This window comes from Scomber japonicus, chromosome 12 (genome assembly GCF_027409825.1).
Source record: "Scomber japonicus isolate fScoJap1 chromosome 12, fScoJap1.pri, whole genome shotgun sequence".
In the NCBI taxonomy this organism is placed as follows: Eukaryota; Metazoa; Chordata; class Actinopteri; order Scombriformes; family Scombridae; genus Scomber; species Scomber japonicus.
The window spans coordinates 14,637,751-14,656,470 of NC_070589.1; the positions used below are offsets into that span (position 1 = coordinate 14,637,751).

The 18,720-nt window shown below is 38.9% G+C and overlaps 2 protein-coding genes across 2 annotated transcripts; both read right to left on the bottom strand.

The window, feature by feature from the left end:
* Window positions 1-213: 213 nt before the first annotated feature.
* On the bottom strand, window positions 214-1,049 carry LOC128369165 (monocyte chemotactic protein 1B-like). Its single transcript, XM_053330156.1, has 3 exons — window positions 918-1,049; window positions 674-782; window positions 214-473 (listed from the first exon to the last, which is right to left on the bottom strand). Exons 1-3 carry the CDS (start codon window positions 979-981, stop codon window positions 353-355), a joined length of 294 nt encoding a protein of 97 aa, XP_053186131.1. The 5' UTR covers window positions 982-1,049; the 3' UTR covers window positions 214-352.
* Window positions 1,050-9,806: 8,757 nt separating this feature from the next.
* Window positions 9,807-11,437, bottom strand: LOC128369088 (C-C motif chemokine 20-like). Its single transcript, XM_053330051.1, has 4 exons — window positions 11,349-11,437; window positions 11,073-11,193; window positions 10,401-10,478; window positions 9,807-10,308 (listed from the first exon to the last, which is right to left on the bottom strand). The coding sequence occupies exons 1-4, from the start codon at window positions 11,428-11,430 to the stop codon at window positions 10,149-10,151; spliced, it is 441 nt and encodes a 146-aa protein (XP_053186026.1). The 5' UTR covers window positions 11,431-11,437; the 3' UTR covers window positions 9,807-10,148.
* Between the last annotated feature and the right edge of the window lie 7,283 nt (window positions 11,438-18,720).

Genomic DNA, 18,720 nt, shown 5'->3' on the forward strand with positions numbered 1-18,720 from the left:
AGTGTTGCTATTCTCACAGTACGCGCATTTAGACTGTACTCCACCCTGTGATTCACAATCACCAGAACTTAGCCATTATATTGTGACAATTTTTATTTTCTCTTATTATCAGTGTAAAAATGAAACTAAGAAGTTATGTACATATTCACATTCATCAAATAGTAGTACCAAAATAGTAGAAAATAAACATTACATAATTGACAATTACGTGTATATAAAAAAAGATGCCAATATAGCTTTACTAGAATGAGGTAAGGTATTAGCAATATCAAAACATTCAAAGTCATTGATACTCAAACTTCTAATTTTATTTTTAGGAGTTCTTTCTTTTTGTGTATAGATGGATATTGTGTCAGTGGCCGTTTAAGGCGCGTTGGCGAGTATAGTTCTTCCCGTCTAGGAAGGCTGTGCTGGTCTTTGTCCACAACCTCTCAGGATCAGAGCAGATTCTCCTGCCGGTCATTGTAGTGAATCTATTAAAAAAAGATGTAACAAAAAACACGCTCAATAACATGTTACAATTATTTCTGAAGAGAAAATAGTCAAAACTTGATTGTGGATACTTCTGAAATACATTGTATCATATAGATGTACTAGATCTGGCAATAAAAGAACCCAGATTGTTAATAGACTATGCACACAAATGCAATCTTGAATATATTTGAATACTTACACCACTGCACGTAGAGGGCATGATGTTTTATGTTGTACATAGTAACTCATCAGCTGCTCTCGGTGGATTTGAGTTTTTGAGACTTTGCGACAACAACTCGCTATCCCACCTATGAGTAAAGACACAAGACCCCATTAGTATCATCATCATCATTACTACAATCCAACATGAAATAATACATCATATCATATACGATGTAAATGAACAAAATGCACATTTGTAAAAATCTTCACATTGGTCTTACCTTGAGCCGAGGCTGTAGACAGGATAGTTAAAAGGAAAAGTGAGACAAAAGTGAGACTTGTCATTGTGTGATCTCTGGCTACAACAAGTATGAGGTTATGGGTTATGTCTGCACTGCTAGCTGCAAGACTCGTTTAAGGCCACCAACACACTCAACTCTTTCATTTATGCTGGTTGCAAGTCAAGCATGCTGCACCCACATTTACGCACACGGCTGGAAAAAAGAGTACATACAGTATTTCCTCCCACCGCAGCTCATTGGGGCTGTCATAGCCCCTCCACTCATTACTGGTGGTCTGAAGGTGTCAAGACTTTTTCCACTAAAGAATGATGTGGTCTTTGCTCATTGTACCACATTTACAATTCAAATCATTATATGGAAAATACATGTAATACCTGTACCTGTAATGCCCGGTTAACAAAGACTTGATCTTGATCATGACGGTCAGTTAAAATGATGACATCACTGAGTGAAACACTTTGATGCACTCAATCTAAAGGGATTAATGCACATTTACCGGCACTTTTATACAAAGATCAGCATTCCAGCTATCTTTGTTATTTTTATCATGTTGATGACAAAACAGACAATAAAATTTGCTTTTGATACTTGGTACGTATCAACTACTCCAGTTATTTTTTAATTTAATTTTTTTAAAGGCTTGGTACATTAAAAATAGATCCACTGACAACTTGTTGGACTCAGCAGAACCTGGTAAACTTGGTGAATCTTAAAATAAGATTCACATATAAGGGGAAAGTCTTTCATGTAGCAGCAAAGGTTAAGATTAATACCCAGAGCACAAGAATATAATCCGTCTCGCTTTCTAACACGGAAGCTGCTGTCAGGTTTTTGAGGTGAGTGTTTCTGTGTGCCATTTATGCTCATGTACTCATCTCTGCAACCACAGTGCATGAAGAGAGATAAATATATACCACCTAAAGAAGTATGACATTTTATATTGCACACACAAAGATACACAGTATATACACCAAACTATGTTGCTTTTTTCCATGGACACCCACATGGTTTTGTGGTCACCTGTTCTTTCATGCGAGAGGAAAAGCATGGCAGCAGAGACACTGATGTGCAGTTCAGCTATTTGGAAGTTATGCTACCATGTGAGCTCATGTGGTGAATACAATTCACACATAGGTCACAAAAATCTCAGACAGGTTATACTGTTTTACAGTAGCCTACAGAAACCCTAACTACACCAAGAGTATGGAGATTATGTAAACTAAATGTAGGCCTACATAACCCCATATAGGTAACAGTTATATTAAGTGCCAGGGTTGACATTGCATCAGGATTGGTGGGATAAACATAACAGATATAAACAAAGTACAAACAAACATATTAGCAAAGTACTTCAAAGACATAGTCTAATAATGTATTCACCACACAGGAACATTTTTTGTGTTAGTTAGATAATTGAGCTGGAGCGGAAGATGATTTGTTACATAGTGTTTTCTTATTGTTTTGTTATTTGCTGTTGTGTTTTGCGATTTGCTGTTGTGTTTTGCACTTCAGGGCCACCGTAGAAAAGCCGGAAACTTGGCAGGTGATTGGATGAATCATTTACCTATCACCGTTTTAGCTTGCTCGATTCGCGAGATCGCGCGAGAATCCTCATAGGACGCTGAGTGTTTGGGACATGGCGCATAACTTTAAACCCCAGAAGATGGATTCTCGCGTGATCTCTGTGTCTCTCCAAAATGCAGATGAAGAGAGCCAACAATAGACCAAGTGCATGACTGTATCTGTCTTATTGTCACAAAAGGTGCATTTATTAGGCTATGTAGTATATCAGTAAATTTGGAAATTGTAAGATGGGTAGATGAGGAGAAAACTTGTTATGTGTAAAAGATTGTAATATAAGTGCAAGATGTTGTAAATTATGTAAAAATGGAGAATGACTGTGTGATGACTATGTGCAGGTTGTGTTTGTGGGCATACTGTGGGAGCCTGAGAGCCACTGTGGAAAGCAGGAGGCCAGCTGACTACTAGGGACATGAGGGACCATACAATGAACTGGACTTGGACTCATGGATTTGTTCTCTTTTCAGGTAAGCTGTAAAAAACTGTTAATGTCTCCTAAAATAAGCATTGAACTAAGGTAAAAACATCTGATTTCACTGAACTGAATTGAAACTGCAGAAAACAACAGTTACCCAGGTAGTGGCAGAAAGAAATGGACAAATGATGTACTTATGCTTTGGTGTTTGATATTTAAATGTACTGGACACTGACCATATGGAAAGTTTCATTTCGTGTAAAAGATTGTATTTGTTATTTTAATGAAAACAATACTGAATCTGGGGTGATTGAAGCTACAGGTTTTGAGACTGCCTTCATTATAAGAACTTTTTTCCTTTGTTCAAACGTCCTTTGTTCAAACGTAACCTATTATAAAAAAAGATATATGTTTACCTGACAAATACTGTATCTTCTGTTGCAATGTGAAAGACTCTTGTCTGCCAGGAAGAAAGGCACAAGTAGCATAGTGTCATTGCAGCACACACAAGCTAGTAAGGATGAGGGTGGGGTCAAAGAATAAGTTACTAAACCTAAACAAACCTTTAACATAGAAGGGTGTTTTCTTCTGTTTAACAGTTCTGTTTGTGAGTCAACAACTTACAATGTGTGTGTCAGAGTTGTTGACTTGCTGACAAGGGAAAAGAGTGACCTTTGTTGTTATTTTCATAAAGCAGTAGTTTGTATTATACTTACATCTATATAAACTAGATTTCTTTCAGTTTTAAAGGTATTCCTTATTGAATACTATTCCTACGTCGTATGAGGATGGTTGATGACACAAAGCTGTGGAAATTTAAGATGAGACTATTTTATATCCTAATGCAGGGCAGAAAGTGGATGATCACTACTGAGAACTCATGAGAGCTGAAATAAGATCAGGAATTGAACACTCCTGCAGCCACCATCTCTCTTTAGTCATCTTACAGTCAATAAGCTCTGATGGAGCAGTCATTCCGTCGCTTTTAAAACAACAATGTATGTGGAATTTTTGAAGATGGGTCCATTATGTTTAATTGACTCTATCCTGTCCCTCATTCATGACAGACTCGTTATTATGACTCAGGAATAATCTGATATAGCTGCAGAGTGCCGAGGTCTGTGGCGCAGTAACTCACTTTAAGATTGTTCTATCAAGTCTTGTAGTATATTAGTCACTTAGCAGCAAGTTGTGGCCCATAAAGATAATGGTCATCATGGCACAAAATCTGCCAGGATTGTTGAAGTTCTCACAAAATCACACCTATTTTCATGAAATGGTGAAGACAAAAAGCTAACCTGTTGGAATAAACTAGAGAAAAACTGAATGAGATTATAAAAAAGGAGAACTTTCTTTTTTCAACCCACCATTCACAGAAAGCAGAAAGTATGCCACATTTCGTAATTTTATCTTCATTTTAGTTAAGCCGATCACACTGTTGATGCTTCCTTCCTCATTTTGAGTAATCATTTCTGCTTTCCATAGACATTTGTAATGTCTGACTAAACACACAGAATCATGTCTGTGTAGTTCAGTATCAGCTGGTACTGCTTGTCTACTGTAAATATGTTTTTATTTATCAATACAGATTTAAGAATGCACTTTTTCAGGTTGTTAAAATAATATAAATGTAAAGTCACTTATAATTTAGTTAATACTGATCGTTTTAGGTCGCTATGTTATCAGGTGAACTAAACACCAGCCTGCATGTCTGAGAAACCTGTTCACTAATCAAACATTATGGGGAAATCTTCCTTTATTATTATTATTATTATTATTATTATTATTATTATTATTATTATCATTATTATTAGTAGTAGTAGTATTTTCTTATTAGTTGATCTTATAAGCCTAATCATTTATTATAGTGAACACTCCTGGCAGGCTTCTTGAAAAATGCTGTTGCATCTCATGAACTTCTTGAGAAATTCAGCACTAAGAATATAAAGCCGTACACATTATCATAAGTTCTGCTTTTTTGAAGTCCTTTTTTTTGAATGCATTGCTAAAAGACATTAAATCAGGGTTGTGACTATTTTGGTGTCCTATTACTGTGAATTGACTCAATTCCTGTGGATATGCAGTTGTTTCACAGCAACCGGTTTTAACAGAAAAATACAATGGGAAACTTCATTGCAACCTTTTTACACATTTATGGGAAATGATCATTGGTGGCCCTGTGACCTGGCCGGTTCAGTTTATGTGATGAAATAGGCTGCATACCATTATAGTCTTACCCTTCTGCTTAACCCTCTCATTTGAGTCCTGTACAGAGGTGTGTGTGTGTGTGTGTAGGTTTAGATGAATTCCAGTAATGACTTGCAATCCATGTTGGTTATGAATAGAGGTGTATAAAGGGTACAGATGACACAATGGTCCTTTTAAGACAAGTAACTTTTAATATCTATTTAAAATGCTGATATATAATATATAATATTCAAAATATATTCATAAGTAGTCAAAGCAAATAAAAGCCAGACAAAGCAATTTCACTTTGTTTTCACATACTCTTGTCTCAGGGGACAGTGAATAACTGGCAGCAAAGAGGCCCCTCAAACAAGTTCAACAATTCAACTAAAATGACGGATCGTAAGATGACAAATGACCAAATTTGGGTGGAGAATTCTCGGAAATATGTGGTTTGTGATGGAAAGCCTGAGGATCTCCTTCCTTCCCCTTTTCTTTCCCCTTTACTTACCATGGCTATCAGCACCAAAGAAAAAGGAGGAATAGATGAAGAGAAAGATGACACATTTAGAAGAGTGACCGGCACATGATATAAATGAAATAGCTGAAATCAGCAGGATTTTTACCCAATTACTTAACATTTACCACAGTTAATATAATATGAATTAATCCATCCATTCCTCCAGTATATCTATTCATTTTCATTCTTTCTATTCTGTTCAAGGTCATGGTGAGATGTATAATATATTGTGTATGTATTGAGTTATAGGCTGGGTAGCACATATATGGCGCTTTTCCACTACACAGTTCCAGTTGTCGCTGGAAGAGTCATGAGCCGTCCCACACAAGAATCAAACCCGGCATTTTTAAATGCCGGCAACAGCGTAACAGCCAGTTTCACGGAGCCGCGCTATGACGACCCCGTCCACGTTTAGTAGGTACCTTTTTGTAATGGAAAAGGTCGTTCCTGGAACCGAGCCAAGTCGAGGCGAGTCGAGTCGTGCTGGAACTGTGTAGTGGAAAAGCGTCAATAGACACATTTACACTCACATGCCCACCTTTCGAGTGATTAAAGTCTGTGTAAAGGAAAATTAAATGTTCTGAGTTTGACATACCACAGAAAATTGTGTTGTTAACCACCCTGCCAAATTTGAATGATTAAAAAAATGGCCAAATATATGAAGTTATGCTTCAAAGTTGTGTAAAAATCAGCCTCTTTCCCTGCTGCCAAACGCTGTGGGCGTGCCTGCCGAGTTCGCTGAAACCCCGCCCCCTACCAAGTGTCACCTGTCAATCAAAGTCACCACTTCTACCAGAAACATGGACGCTACGTCTGAGAGCTTTCTGCTGCTAACTCAGCGGCTAACTCGGCGGCTTGCTCGGTGGCTAACTCAGCTAACTGGCTAACTGTAGACTGTAGTAGTAGTGTGCTGAATGTTTTTATACCTCTACAGCAGCGGCGGGTTTATGCCAATCACCGCCGCGTTATGTAACGCAGCGGTGATTTTCAGACCTGCCCACTAAATCCTGAACATAGAAATCTTGAAACAGTTTGTGAAGCCTGGCTCCACAATTCAAATCTAAATGTTTGAAATACTTTTTACACCCTTTTTAGAAATACATTTATGACCTATTTAATGTGAAGAAAATGTCTGAATTAACTTTACACAGCCTTGAAATGTCCAACACCACAAAACATGGTACAAATATGTAATATTTTACCTGTATATTAGTAGGTTAATTCCTTTACTTTTTATATGTATTTCATTTCATTATCAGTTACCCGTTACACTGATAAAAACTTCGTCAGAAAGAACAACATATGAATCACCAGATATGATGATGGAAGACTATTTGGGGGCTGACTTGTAAACGTAATTTGCAGTGCAATCGTAAATCTTTAAAAACGACTTACTTCTAAATCGTTTGTGGTCACTTTTCTATGATAATATAAATTCATGTTAATTTTGATCCATATGTAAATTTGCCCGTTTTCCCAATGGGGAAAAACGTTAATTTCAAAACCTCATAGTCCAGGTCACAAAAGCAAAGTCTGAACGGAATGATTCCTATACTTTTTAGGTATAAGCAATTCTTAGTACCCAGGAATAAACTTTTCTTCCATATTATAATGGATGAATTCAAGCTCAAGTTTGTGTAAATCATTTAGTCAGCTCTGTCAATGTCATGATGAAATAGCAAAAAGGAAATTGTCAGTACTTACAGTACGTCCATGCCCCCACCCTAATACACACACACACACACACACACACACACACACACACACACACACGCTGAATGCCCTGGGAGACAATGCATCCTGTTAGTTGTGCCTGGTTCCTCTTTTCTGGTATAAAATCTGGAGGTCTGGTCAGAGGAGATCAGTCGTCTTCATCTGCCAGATCAAACGTTCCGCTTCTTCCAAGAACCTCTGGACCATCTCACGCATTAACCATGCAGCTGTACGTCAGAAGACTGGCAAGCCTGTCTCTCTTTGTCGGGGTTCTGGCAATGGTAACAGCGGCTCCTGGTAGGTCACCTGTGAAAGATTCTGCACCATATTAAACTGCTAGAAATTGTACAATGTTATGCAGGCTTGAAATGGTTGAATTCTGATTTTATGCTGCAAATCAAAGAGACTGCTCATAATGGTAAATCCTTGTTTGTTTCCCATCTAACAGACATAAAGTTAATCAAGTGCTGCACTAAGGTCGGTACGGAACCTGTTACAGCGACCATCATTGGCTACAGGATCCAGAGGAAGGCCCTGCCATGTGTTCGCGCTGTCATGTAAGAGCCATCCTCTCAAAAATATTGCACGATATAAAATGCAAGAATAAAAAATGGATTTGAGTTTTTGACTAAACATTTCTTCTTCTCCACACAGATTTGAGACCACAGAGGGGGAAGTCTGCAGCCACTGGAAGCAGGACTGGGTGTTTGATAGGATCAAGGAGCTAGAGTGAGTAGGCATTTGTCAATATAGTCAGTTTTCAGTATTAACAGTTAACATATCACATTAACACACATTTTGATATATTGCTCAGGAAAAGCACAAATTATTATTTTAACCTTAATCTCTTATGTGTATTTTACAGGAAGGCCCGCAAAACAAAGAGCAACACTACGGCTGCCCCTAAAACCTCAAGCCAATAGAAAGAATTTCTCACTATCATGAAGATATACAGACAATTATCTTGAGCTTATATAATATTGATATTTAAAACGCTTTCAAATGTTATTCTGTAATATTTAATATTTATTACTTGCAGTATTTATTTGTCTGTCATGTCATTTTCTTAAATTCTTAAATTCAAGGATATAAAATGTAACCATGATTGGCAGTACAGATTAATACAGCTGAGAGTGTTCTGTTGTTTGCTATAAAGAAAATAAATGTCTATGTTCACTATCCTCACTTCTTGTTATTATTGTTTAAAATTGGGAATTGTGGCAATTGAAAGAAAGGCAATTGTGCTTACCAAATGACCAGAATGTGTCTAAGGTGCAGATGTTACAGATTAATTCTGCCATCTAGTGGAATGATGGAGTTACTGCAACAAGTGTGTCATTTAGGGAGTCATCTTTTCTTATTGGGTGCTCATCTGAAATAGCACAAGAGGCAGCTTCCCCATCTGTTATATCATGTATTTGGATGAGCTAGAGGGAAGGACAGCTCAGACACCTGATGGAAGCACCATTTTTAAAGAGAAAAAAAAATACAGCAGGCACATGGCACACCACTGAACACAAACACTATGCAGAGCACTAGTTTACTGCGTTTGCACAAGTTGTAGGCCTACCTTCATCCAGTGTTTGCAAAATACACCTTATATTGATGTTAAGTTGATTTTTATTACATGTTGAGTGCAAAAATAGATTAAAGGTAGAGTTGCAAATAACCATTTTCAAAAATATTTTCATTATTGATTAATCTGTCAATTATTTTGTTAATTAATAATTTTGCCCAGTCACAAAATAGTGAAAAATACCATTATAAGTTCCCAGAGTTGAGCATGATGTCTTCAAATGTATTTCTTTGTCCAACCAACAGTCCAAAGCCCAAAGTTGACTATCATAGTGACAAAGAAAATAAGATGAAAGCAAGTAATTTTGGCATATCTGCTTAAAAATGACTAAAATAATTATTGGATTATCAAACAAGTTATAGTATTTATAGCTGATTAATTTTCTGTCAACCAACAGATCGGGGCAGCTGTGGCTCAGGAAGTAGAGCGGGTTATCCACTTATCATAAGATCAGGGGTCTGATTCCTGGCTCCTCTAGTTCAAGTCTCAAATATCGAACCAAAAATTGCTCCCGAAGGCTGGCCCTCAGTATATGAAAGTGAGTGGACGGTTAGATCCTATGAGTGCCTTGCATTGCAGCTTCTGCCATCAGTGTATGAATGTGCATGTGAATGGGTAAATGTGGCATGTAGTGTAAAAGCACTTTGAGTGGTCGGAATACTAGAGAGGGTGCTATACAAAATCACTATTTGCCATTTTATCGACTAATCGTTGCAACTCTAGTTTAGAGCACAAATTGCTCTTTTACCACAGTTGAAAATTAATTTTAACAGTATGCTAGCCATAGCTGCACTGCAAGTTACATGAAACATTTCAGAAAGACAGATTTATGTAGTTTGACAAATATAAATATGCACAACAATGTAGTAGTACTATGAAGCATGTTTATTTGTGTCTGTGAATTGCTATTGGCATGTTTTTGCACATTAATACATCTAAGCAGCAGATTCACAGTAGGGAAGGAAATTGCAGAATCAGAAAAGCGTGATTTAAGACACTCTCTAAAACATGTTGAAAATGCTAAGCACATAACAGGAGTTTTTTTTATAGGTCCCCATAAATCATGTTAATATTGTACGGCTGACATTGTGTACCTTTTAAGCAATGAAGGTACCTAAGTAGCAAGTAATACATCTGCTATATCATTGGATGTCAGTAGATTCAAATTTGAAAATATGATTCAAATTGTAACTCCCTACATCCACCGCCTGGTTTTTGCTAATAGAAACGTTCAGTGCTGTTTGCGAAGGTTTCAGTGGTATTCATGGTGGTATTGAGGACAGATCCATCTCCATCCTTAATGGTAGGGTTTCCATGTCTCTTCGTGATGGCTTCTCCTGCAGCTGTGCTTGTCTTGGACATCTTCTTCAGTTTTGAACTGTAAAATAAATTGTTTTTTACTCATGAACATGACCTGTTCAGGTTCACATCTAAACTTAAATTGGAAGGTATTTAAAGTGGGTCTCATACCTGAGTAATTCCAGATTCTTCCTCACCCACTCATCCTTCCGAGTGGCACATATCTCAAGGTTCTTGATCGTGTAGAAACTGCGATAGTGAGTCACATCGTCAGACATACACACACAAAGTACTAAATTGTGTATTAGTGTATAACATAACTATAATCTTTTGGTTAATGGTGCCTATCCCTATATCTGGGTATTAAAAACAATATGTTTTATTTTATTTTAACACAACAGGATCTTCAAATGAAAGTCTAAAATGATATGATTAAGTCATATATCATAAAAAAAATAAGTAAGCAAACCTAAGAATGAGGTATTTTAGCTAATTAGGTAAGAATTAAGTATTCAGTGCCAACTTAACACTTTTTAATACTTGGTGACATTCAGTATTCGATACATACTAAGGTTCGATACCCAGCCTTATAAATTTAATTGTGTGTTTGAAGATTGTCATTCTTAAAGAGTGGACAGTTTGATTACAAATATTTATAAACATCATTTATGGAGATATAGAATGCTTTCTAGTGTCTTTTGAATAATTTGGACTAAACCCAATCGGTACAAATTTAGCTTCATAGGACCTTTCCAAAAGGGTTAACATAAAATGACTGAGATATTCAAATATTAAAGGTCAGGCATGTTGGAGTGGTGATGTCTTGGTAGGGGAGAATCTTACATGATTGCCTCAATGCGGCAATTTTCAATGACGGTTTGTTCTCTGTAGCCCTTTATGCGCTGGAAAGGCACTGGTTTCCTGTTGTATCTCGTACAACAACCTCTGCCCGAATAGGAACCCACTGTACACAAACAGTAACACACAACACATTACTGATTGGTCAGTGAAGCTTTTCTTCACATGTCACAAAAATCAAAAGTGCTCTCATTTGCTGTCGTCTTCACAGCTATTATTATTATGAATGACAAGCAGGTAAATGTGATGAAATGAACTTACGGGCAGCTGGAGCTGGACTGAGCAGACCCAGAACGAGGCAGAGGAGAACGGTCGTCCCGGTGATCATACCTCTGAGGACCATGTTGACAATGACAAGAACCAGCAGAGAATTTGCTGAATGCATAACCTCTGTGCGTATATATAGGTATCCCACTACTTGTGTTTTTTTGTAACCTGTGGCGCCGAAATTGAGGACAGGAAGCCCACTAGTGCATCATGACAAAGCTGCAGACATTGCACATTGCTTTGATTACAAATTAAGCTTCTACTGTGCTATTATGCAATACTGAGCTATGATTATATGGGCTTTTGGGCCTATGAGAGTATCATTGTGAATCTGGTGCACTAACAAATAAGGTTCAAATAATCTCCTAGGGCTTTCATCTATATTTATGCTTTCTGGGTTAATAATCGTGCTGTGAAGTTTTTTAATATACAGCACAGCAGATTTTAATCGTCACACATTCTTCTTTTCATTTGGATTTCTCTAAAGCTACATTATATTACTGCACATTTGGATCTCAGTGCGCATGCATAATTACACTTAAATAGAATTTGTTACACAAACTATTGCCCTCATCTTGATTCAGATATTTAATAGTGTTGACAAGAATGACTGTAATGTCCTTTAGCTTAAAGCTGTAGTCAGGGTGTTTTACATAATCAACAATATTGAGATTGTGGTGAGAGATGATGGACTGTGATAGGCTTGTCAAACCCCCCTCCTTGTTACTATGACCTATTTAGTTTGCAGAAAGCTGACAACTCCAAATCTAGCTCAGCTGACCCAGATACAGTAGGAAAAACATCTTCAAGTTGTAAACGTTCTGTGGCGTATAGTTTGTCTCAGAAACAACACATTCAAAATGTAAATTACTGGTTGTAAAAATCAACACTGTCTGCTCTGTAAAACACTGCGTAAGCTCCTGAGTTCATGAATGAATTCATAGATATTGTACAGTCATCATGACTTTTTAGTTACGAGACTTACACTTACAGTATGTGATTTCATTCAGATATTCTGACAGGCGATGCATAAACACTAACACTGAGCTGTGAAAATGATTTACTTTGGAGACTATTGAGAATGATGCTCAACTGGTCCCTGAAGGAGAAATCTATTTTTTGTTTGCCCTTATCCACAAGCAAATCAAGAGTGTGAAGGCCTGCAACAGATTAAGGCCATTTTAGCTGATAGGAACTTGCTCAAGGATGCTTCAGAAGGACAGATGCGTGCTGTCATAGCGTGCTGCTGGTTGAATCAGTCTCCAAAGCCTCACTGCATAAATTGTAATTTCTTTCTGTGGTATTTAGTTGTCCTCCCCTAGAGACAAGGCATCTTTGATTAAACAAGGACCTAACCTATTTGTTCAGGAAATAAATTAGATTTTGTTGAAATTCTCTGCAATACTTGTGAACAGTTTGAGATTATGTTGTGTACATAAAGCTGATGATATCCAGTATGTCTTCATATGGGAATAATTGTCATAAGGAAAGTACACCCTGGTAGTTTAAATATTTTCTTTCTATGCTAAAACATTTGGAAGATTTGAATGTTTATATTAGGGTGATATAGTTAAGATGTTATTATTGTTTGTGACTGTTACAGCCTAGACATCACCTTGTCTGGACAAGTAAGCCTAAATTAGTTGTGACTGCTCTGCGCTTTGTCAAGTCGTGACAGTTTCAGAGATCATGACTCATTATGTTCTCATTATGAGTTGCCCAACTTGTAACCTCCTTGAAGCCTCCGCTGTCCAACCACTCAAAAGTCAAGCCCACACATCTCAGTTTAGCGCATCAGACAAACTTTGGCCTCCTTTAATGCTGTCCAATAGTGGTGGTTGTTACCTTCTCAGCCATTAGGGGGCACTGTTGATATGGGAGAGTCCGCTCAAGCAAGACAATAAAGGGATGTAAAATAAATGTCTCACATCAACCTGAATATCTGTCATAACAATGACAGGGATTGCTAATTATATATAAGATGCAAATCAGGCTTTTTATTTATCAAAGTACTTCAATAAGAGCATGGTTTCAGCACTGTTGTAGACCAAAATAATTCAGCAACCGAGAAGCAGCAAATTTAACAGTACAAAAACATTTGGGAGTCACTTAAACATTATCCCACACAACGAATACTCGTTAAGCACAAATGTCAGACACAGCATGAAACGATGTTCTTCATAGATCAGGGGCAGTTGGTGACATTCTGACTTAAGTTTCATTCTGTCTTCTCTCTCTCTCTCTCTCTCTCTCTCTCTCTCTCTCTCTCTCTCGCTCTCTCTCTCTCTCTCTGTGTTTGTGCATATGTATGTATATGTGTGACCTATTGTGTCTACAGATAAAGGCAAAGGTAACGTGATAAACTGGACAATCATCTAGTTTGATAGCCTAATCCCTGCTAATCCTCCGTAAAACACAGACTCTTATCATCATCCTGTCTTCCTCAACGAAAGACACACAAACACAGAGACACGCATACTTTCCTGTGAGGTTATGGTAAAATACATCAAATGATTGTACTAATTTTGATCAATTTACTCTTTGTGTTCTGATCGTTGAATTCAGAATTGATCATTTGGAACTGAGATGAATATTTGATTTATTGCATAGAATAATTCCGAAAATGAATTTGACTCATTTATAAAGTAATTACACCTGAAATTTGCTGGTTATTAACCCTCAAATGTGAAGATTTGCTGCTTTTCTCTGTTTTATGTCTTTAAAATTGAATATCTTTAGACTGTTTGTTGGACAGCTGCTTGTGCTATAGCCGTAAACGTGGCTGATGATAGTGGTGTTGACTGAATCAAAACAATAAAGTTGCAGGAAGTAAAAGCAAAACAATGAACGGAAAGAAGCTATAACTCTTGGTAGAATTAAAGGAAGTGAGAGCAACTGATTTTCACATTCTACGTAGTCACTTGAAGCTAGTCCATTATGAAAACAGTCATTGATTGATTTCCTATTTACTTATTAATCCATTAATCAACTAAATGTTAAAGCACCACTTCACAAGAACCTTCTCTCATGGTTTGCCTCTCACTAATATGGAAGCTAATACTTGATTACATGATAAAAAAATGTGTTCTAACATTTTCTTACTTTGCTGTTAAACTTAGATTGCAAGATTTTGGCCAGTGTGTTTGCTGAAGGGTGGGTGTGAAGCAGATTTTTTTTTTTTATCTCCAGGGCCCCTCTCCTTCTTTTTGGACTCCTGCTGGTGGATGGAGGGCAAGAAAAGAGGGAAGAGTAGGGGAGAGAAGGGAGGGTGAGGCTAAAGAGAAGGGGTCACCATTGAGTTGTCCACCCACACAAGGACCCCTCTGGTCACTTGCGTGGGTTTGGGCCAAAAGAAAGGCCAGGATGCATACACACTTGGGTGCACACAAGAAAACGAACAAAAACGACAGCTTTCTAACCCCAAATGTCAAATGTGGCAAAAGAGCCACAGGAATACAAATATTTTAAATTAGCAAGAACTTCCTCGAAACTACAGAAAGGGGCATTCTCAGTATCCTTAAAAGCACTTCACAACAGAGGAGTGTCTCTGCAGCGGAGATGAAAAAGCTTTCAAAGCACTTGGCTGTGGTATGATCTTCAAAAAAATGCCTAGTTTATCATAATTAGCATTGTTCCAAACTGTCAAACCCGTGAGGCAAGGAAAACAATACACTCTTCAATATTTTATTGAGGAGCTATGGTAAATTATTTGATGTATAATTATGTGAGCCCGACAGATTCTGTCCTCACCGTCTCCTCCTACATCCCATCTGCCCTGTGTGTCAAGAGTGTGGGTGACTGAAGTAGCTGCGGGGGGGATGAGGAATTATTGTGGAAAATGATAAGAAAACTTGTGATATAACAGTCTGAGTTGCACTTCTGTTGTTCAAGCTGACACTGTAACATCTACGGCCTCCAACAGAATGAGTTGTGGAAGACGAAAAGCGGGGAAAATATAGAATTAAAAGACCTTTGTGACACTAGGAAGCGCCCAGAGGTATTTTAGTCTGGCAGAGCAAACTCCTGGCCAGGGAGACTCCGGAGGATACACTGAGCCAGAAGAGGTGAGGAGAACAGAGGGGAAGAGCGGAGAGGTAGAAAGAGGAGTATTTTTAGGGTGGTCTGTTATCTGTGGAGATGAGGGCGTGCGGTATCACAGCCAGGTCACATCGCTGAGGGGGGAAACAGCATGGGCTCTCCGTCGAGACAGTAGATAAGGAGGAATGGAACAATGAGATCTCTCTCTGTCCTTCACATAGACACACACAAAACACACCCACGTCCGCAAAGGCACATGCACACACTCAGAAACTCCGTAGCCACATCCACAGGAAGACAAACTGCAGTTTCATTCTCACACATCTTGCAGGTACTGAAAACCCCTCAGACATGTTAAAAGATCACATCAAAAAGGAGCCTCCAAGCTCCACAGGTGACCTGAGAGTGTGTTATTGCTCTGGTGACTGACAGATGAAACCAATGTTGTCGTCCAAACTCTTCACACAACTGTTTATCTCTTTTTCTCTTTCTCTCTCTCCTCCAGTGTAGCCCTCTGAAGATGTAAATACCAGCAGAACAGATGGATGGAGAGAACATCTCATCACTGACACTATGTTTATGTAATCACACACACATACACATGCAAACACACCACGCAAACACACTCCACACGTGCATGCACTGGTGCGCGCACACGTAAACGCTCTGAAGCAAGATGATGATTTCTTCACCATCAAAGGGAGCACATGATGCGCGATACACACACAAACACTTTTGGTGTTTTGGTGTTTTTGATGAGACCTTCTGTTCGCTTCTTCCTTTGTTTATACTGAACGCAACACACACATAAACACAGAAGCACATCGACATACATACACACACATGCATGTGTGCTTGAGTAATTCCCCAGACTAGCAGCTGTTACAGAGAGAACCGGGTACTAATGTAATGCCTCTGACATGCTAATGACGCTTTGTCGCCTTGTGGAGTTCAAGCACACACACTCACACCACACAGATTTAGAAAACCTGACTATTATCAGTCTAGTAGTATGAATATTGAATGGTTTAAGCTCCCAGTACGATGTGAGCACTCTGTGTAGGACTGCAAGCCAAATGAAACCCTAACTCACTCTAGGAATATCTTAGCGAGGCTTTGAGGGAAGATCCTTTTTCAACACCCAACACCCCCCACTCTATAGCACCACCACCCACCCACCCAATCAAATCCTCACTGGCAATGCTCTGCTCCTCATCTCTCTTCTCTGCTTCTTTTGTTCATCTCTCTCAGCCGCCCACACACCTACCGTCCCTCGGGCTTTTCTCTTTACACTCTCACACACATGCACGCATTTACATTTGGCTACTTCGTATGTATTTTGTTTTATTTCTTCCTGCTTTTTCTGATTTCTTCATCACTATTAGTCACTTGGAGATACTTAATGTGTGTGAATGCAGGTTAACGTGTGCACTTGTAGAAACAAAAATACACAGGGCCTATATTTAGTGCTTCACAATACAGATGTGTGGGCAGCAGCCATCTGGGGCCCCAAATCGAACAAAAAGCAAAAAGTGCGTGTGTGTGTGTGTGTGTGTGTGTGTGTGTGTGTGTGTGTGTGTGTGTGTGTGTGTGTGTGTGTGTGTGTGTGTGTGTGTGTGTCAATGTGTGTTTGTGCAGCGAAGGCTTGGGGCCAAACTTAAAGTAGGTGTTCAAAGCTGGGGGCCTGTTGTGGAAATCCCCTCCAGAGAGCTGGGAATCTCAGGGGAAAGTACGAAAACGGTCATCAATCAAAACTTCGGTGACACAAATGACCAGAAACAACGGACTGCTCTCTATCCATGTCACTGTGTAACCTCCGCCCCATACCCATGTCACACCCACCTGCGCCGCTGCCCCATAGGCTCCCACCCTGCGCCGCTCGATGTGATTGGCTCGCTGGTCCCCGAGCGAAATCTTGATCCCCCTCTTGGCTAATTGGGCTTTTGTGATTGCGCAGTCTGTCGTGGCACTTGGGGAGAATGAAACGTGAAAACGGTATTATGGTTGATGGGGGAAGAGTGGCAGGTCGAAGCGGGGAGATCGTTTTTTGCGTCTCAAAGCACCAGATGCTCTTCCTGGGTCCATTATGATGCCTTACAGGGGATCGAGATGGTTTCGGCGTAGCAACTGCGAAGACACAAAGCGAGATGGAGACCGGCCCAACGCTTACACAAGCACATACATGCAAATGCAGGCAAACACTCACTTAAACATGCAGTCCACTGCTTAAAACACTCCTTGGAATTGGCCATTAAGCCCACCAAACACACACAATTCAGTGGTCCTTGTTTTCCAACAACAGTTACAAAAAAGCTTATCTTTTTACATGTTAAACAAGAAAGAAACAAAGCAGAGCATATCTCTGTTTCTGTTATGATACACAACAGATAGATAGAAAACCCCACTGGATCAATGTAAAATTGCTTCTTCAAGCTGTTCCTCCGCTGAGAACAATTGTTAACTAGAGTCTTTGAATAAGGGAGAGTGTAGGAGGACAGGTCATGAGCCTTCTCTTTGTTTGCTCTACTACGCTTCTACACAAGGCCGTAGTCTTGTGCCGTTGTTTACAACTGCCTTATCATTAAAAGATGAATCTGCTCCTATTTTTTATGGTGTCCATGAGGGGTTTACATATAATGATAATAATAATACAAACTGTTGTTGACAGATGGTGGGGGGAATGATTGAAACTCCTTGTCCTCATCATAACAGATCTCTGATCATTCATTTTTCTCCTCCTTCACCCAACAGTCATCGACAGGTGGCGCTGTAGTCACACTCTTCGCAGTTATGCTCCTCGAAAAAGACAAAGAGCCTCCATTAATAGCTGTTGCTGCAAATTAAACCAAATTCAGCCAGTTCGACCTTTTATCGGCCAGTTGTGACACATTCATGTTTTGAAATTCATGTGACAGACTGTGATTTATTTATTTTTTTAAAACGTGTTAATGTGACGTTTAGGAACTCATGCCTGCTGGCATCCTTCACGGTCATCACTGCTAAATGTCATTTCTGACGTGTAATACAGAGTAACCGAAGAAGTAATTGTAAACTGCATCCTCACATATTTACCTTGGATCTGTGGATCCAGAATGATGCCCTGTAGGTGGTCCTACCTGGAGGTTTCGGGGGATTCAGCTAACTCCGGGGGAAATCAAGAGAATATCACCGTTATTTATCCATTTAAAGTTATTACAGTCAATTAATTTACATGAAAGTGTATTTTAACCCTTACAAAAATGTTTACGAAATCATAACCACTACTTCCAAACTATTTCAGCGTGGGTCTCTTTTAGTATTTTTAGATGCATTTAATACATAGCTTATG

Bases quoted from the DNA above. Each gene is read 5' to 3' on its own strand.
- LOC128369165 (XM_053330156.1), bottom strand. From the start codon at position 981: ATGACAAGTCTCACTTTTGTCTCACTTTTCCTTTTAACTATCCTGTCT. The intron at 783-917 runs GTAAGACCAATG...CTTTACTCATAG, and splicing joins GTCTACAGCCTCGGCTCAAG to GTGGGATAGCGAGTTGTTGT. The intron at 474-673 runs GTAAGTATTCAA...TTTTTTTAATAG, and splicing joins TGCCCTCTACGTGCAGTGGT to ATTCACTACAATGACCGGCA.
- LOC128369088 (XM_053330051.1), bottom strand. From the start codon at position 11,430: ATGGTCCTCAGAGGTATGATCACCGGGACGACCGTTCTCCTCTGCCTC. The intron at 11,194-11,348 runs GTAAGTTCATTT...GTTTGTGTACAG, and splicing joins CAGTCCAGCTCCAGCTGCCC to TGGGTTCCTATTCGGGCAGA. The intron at 10,479-11,072 runs GTAAGATTCTCC...TCACTATCGCAG, and splicing joins TGCCGCATTGAGGCAATCAT to TTTCTACACGATCAAGAACC.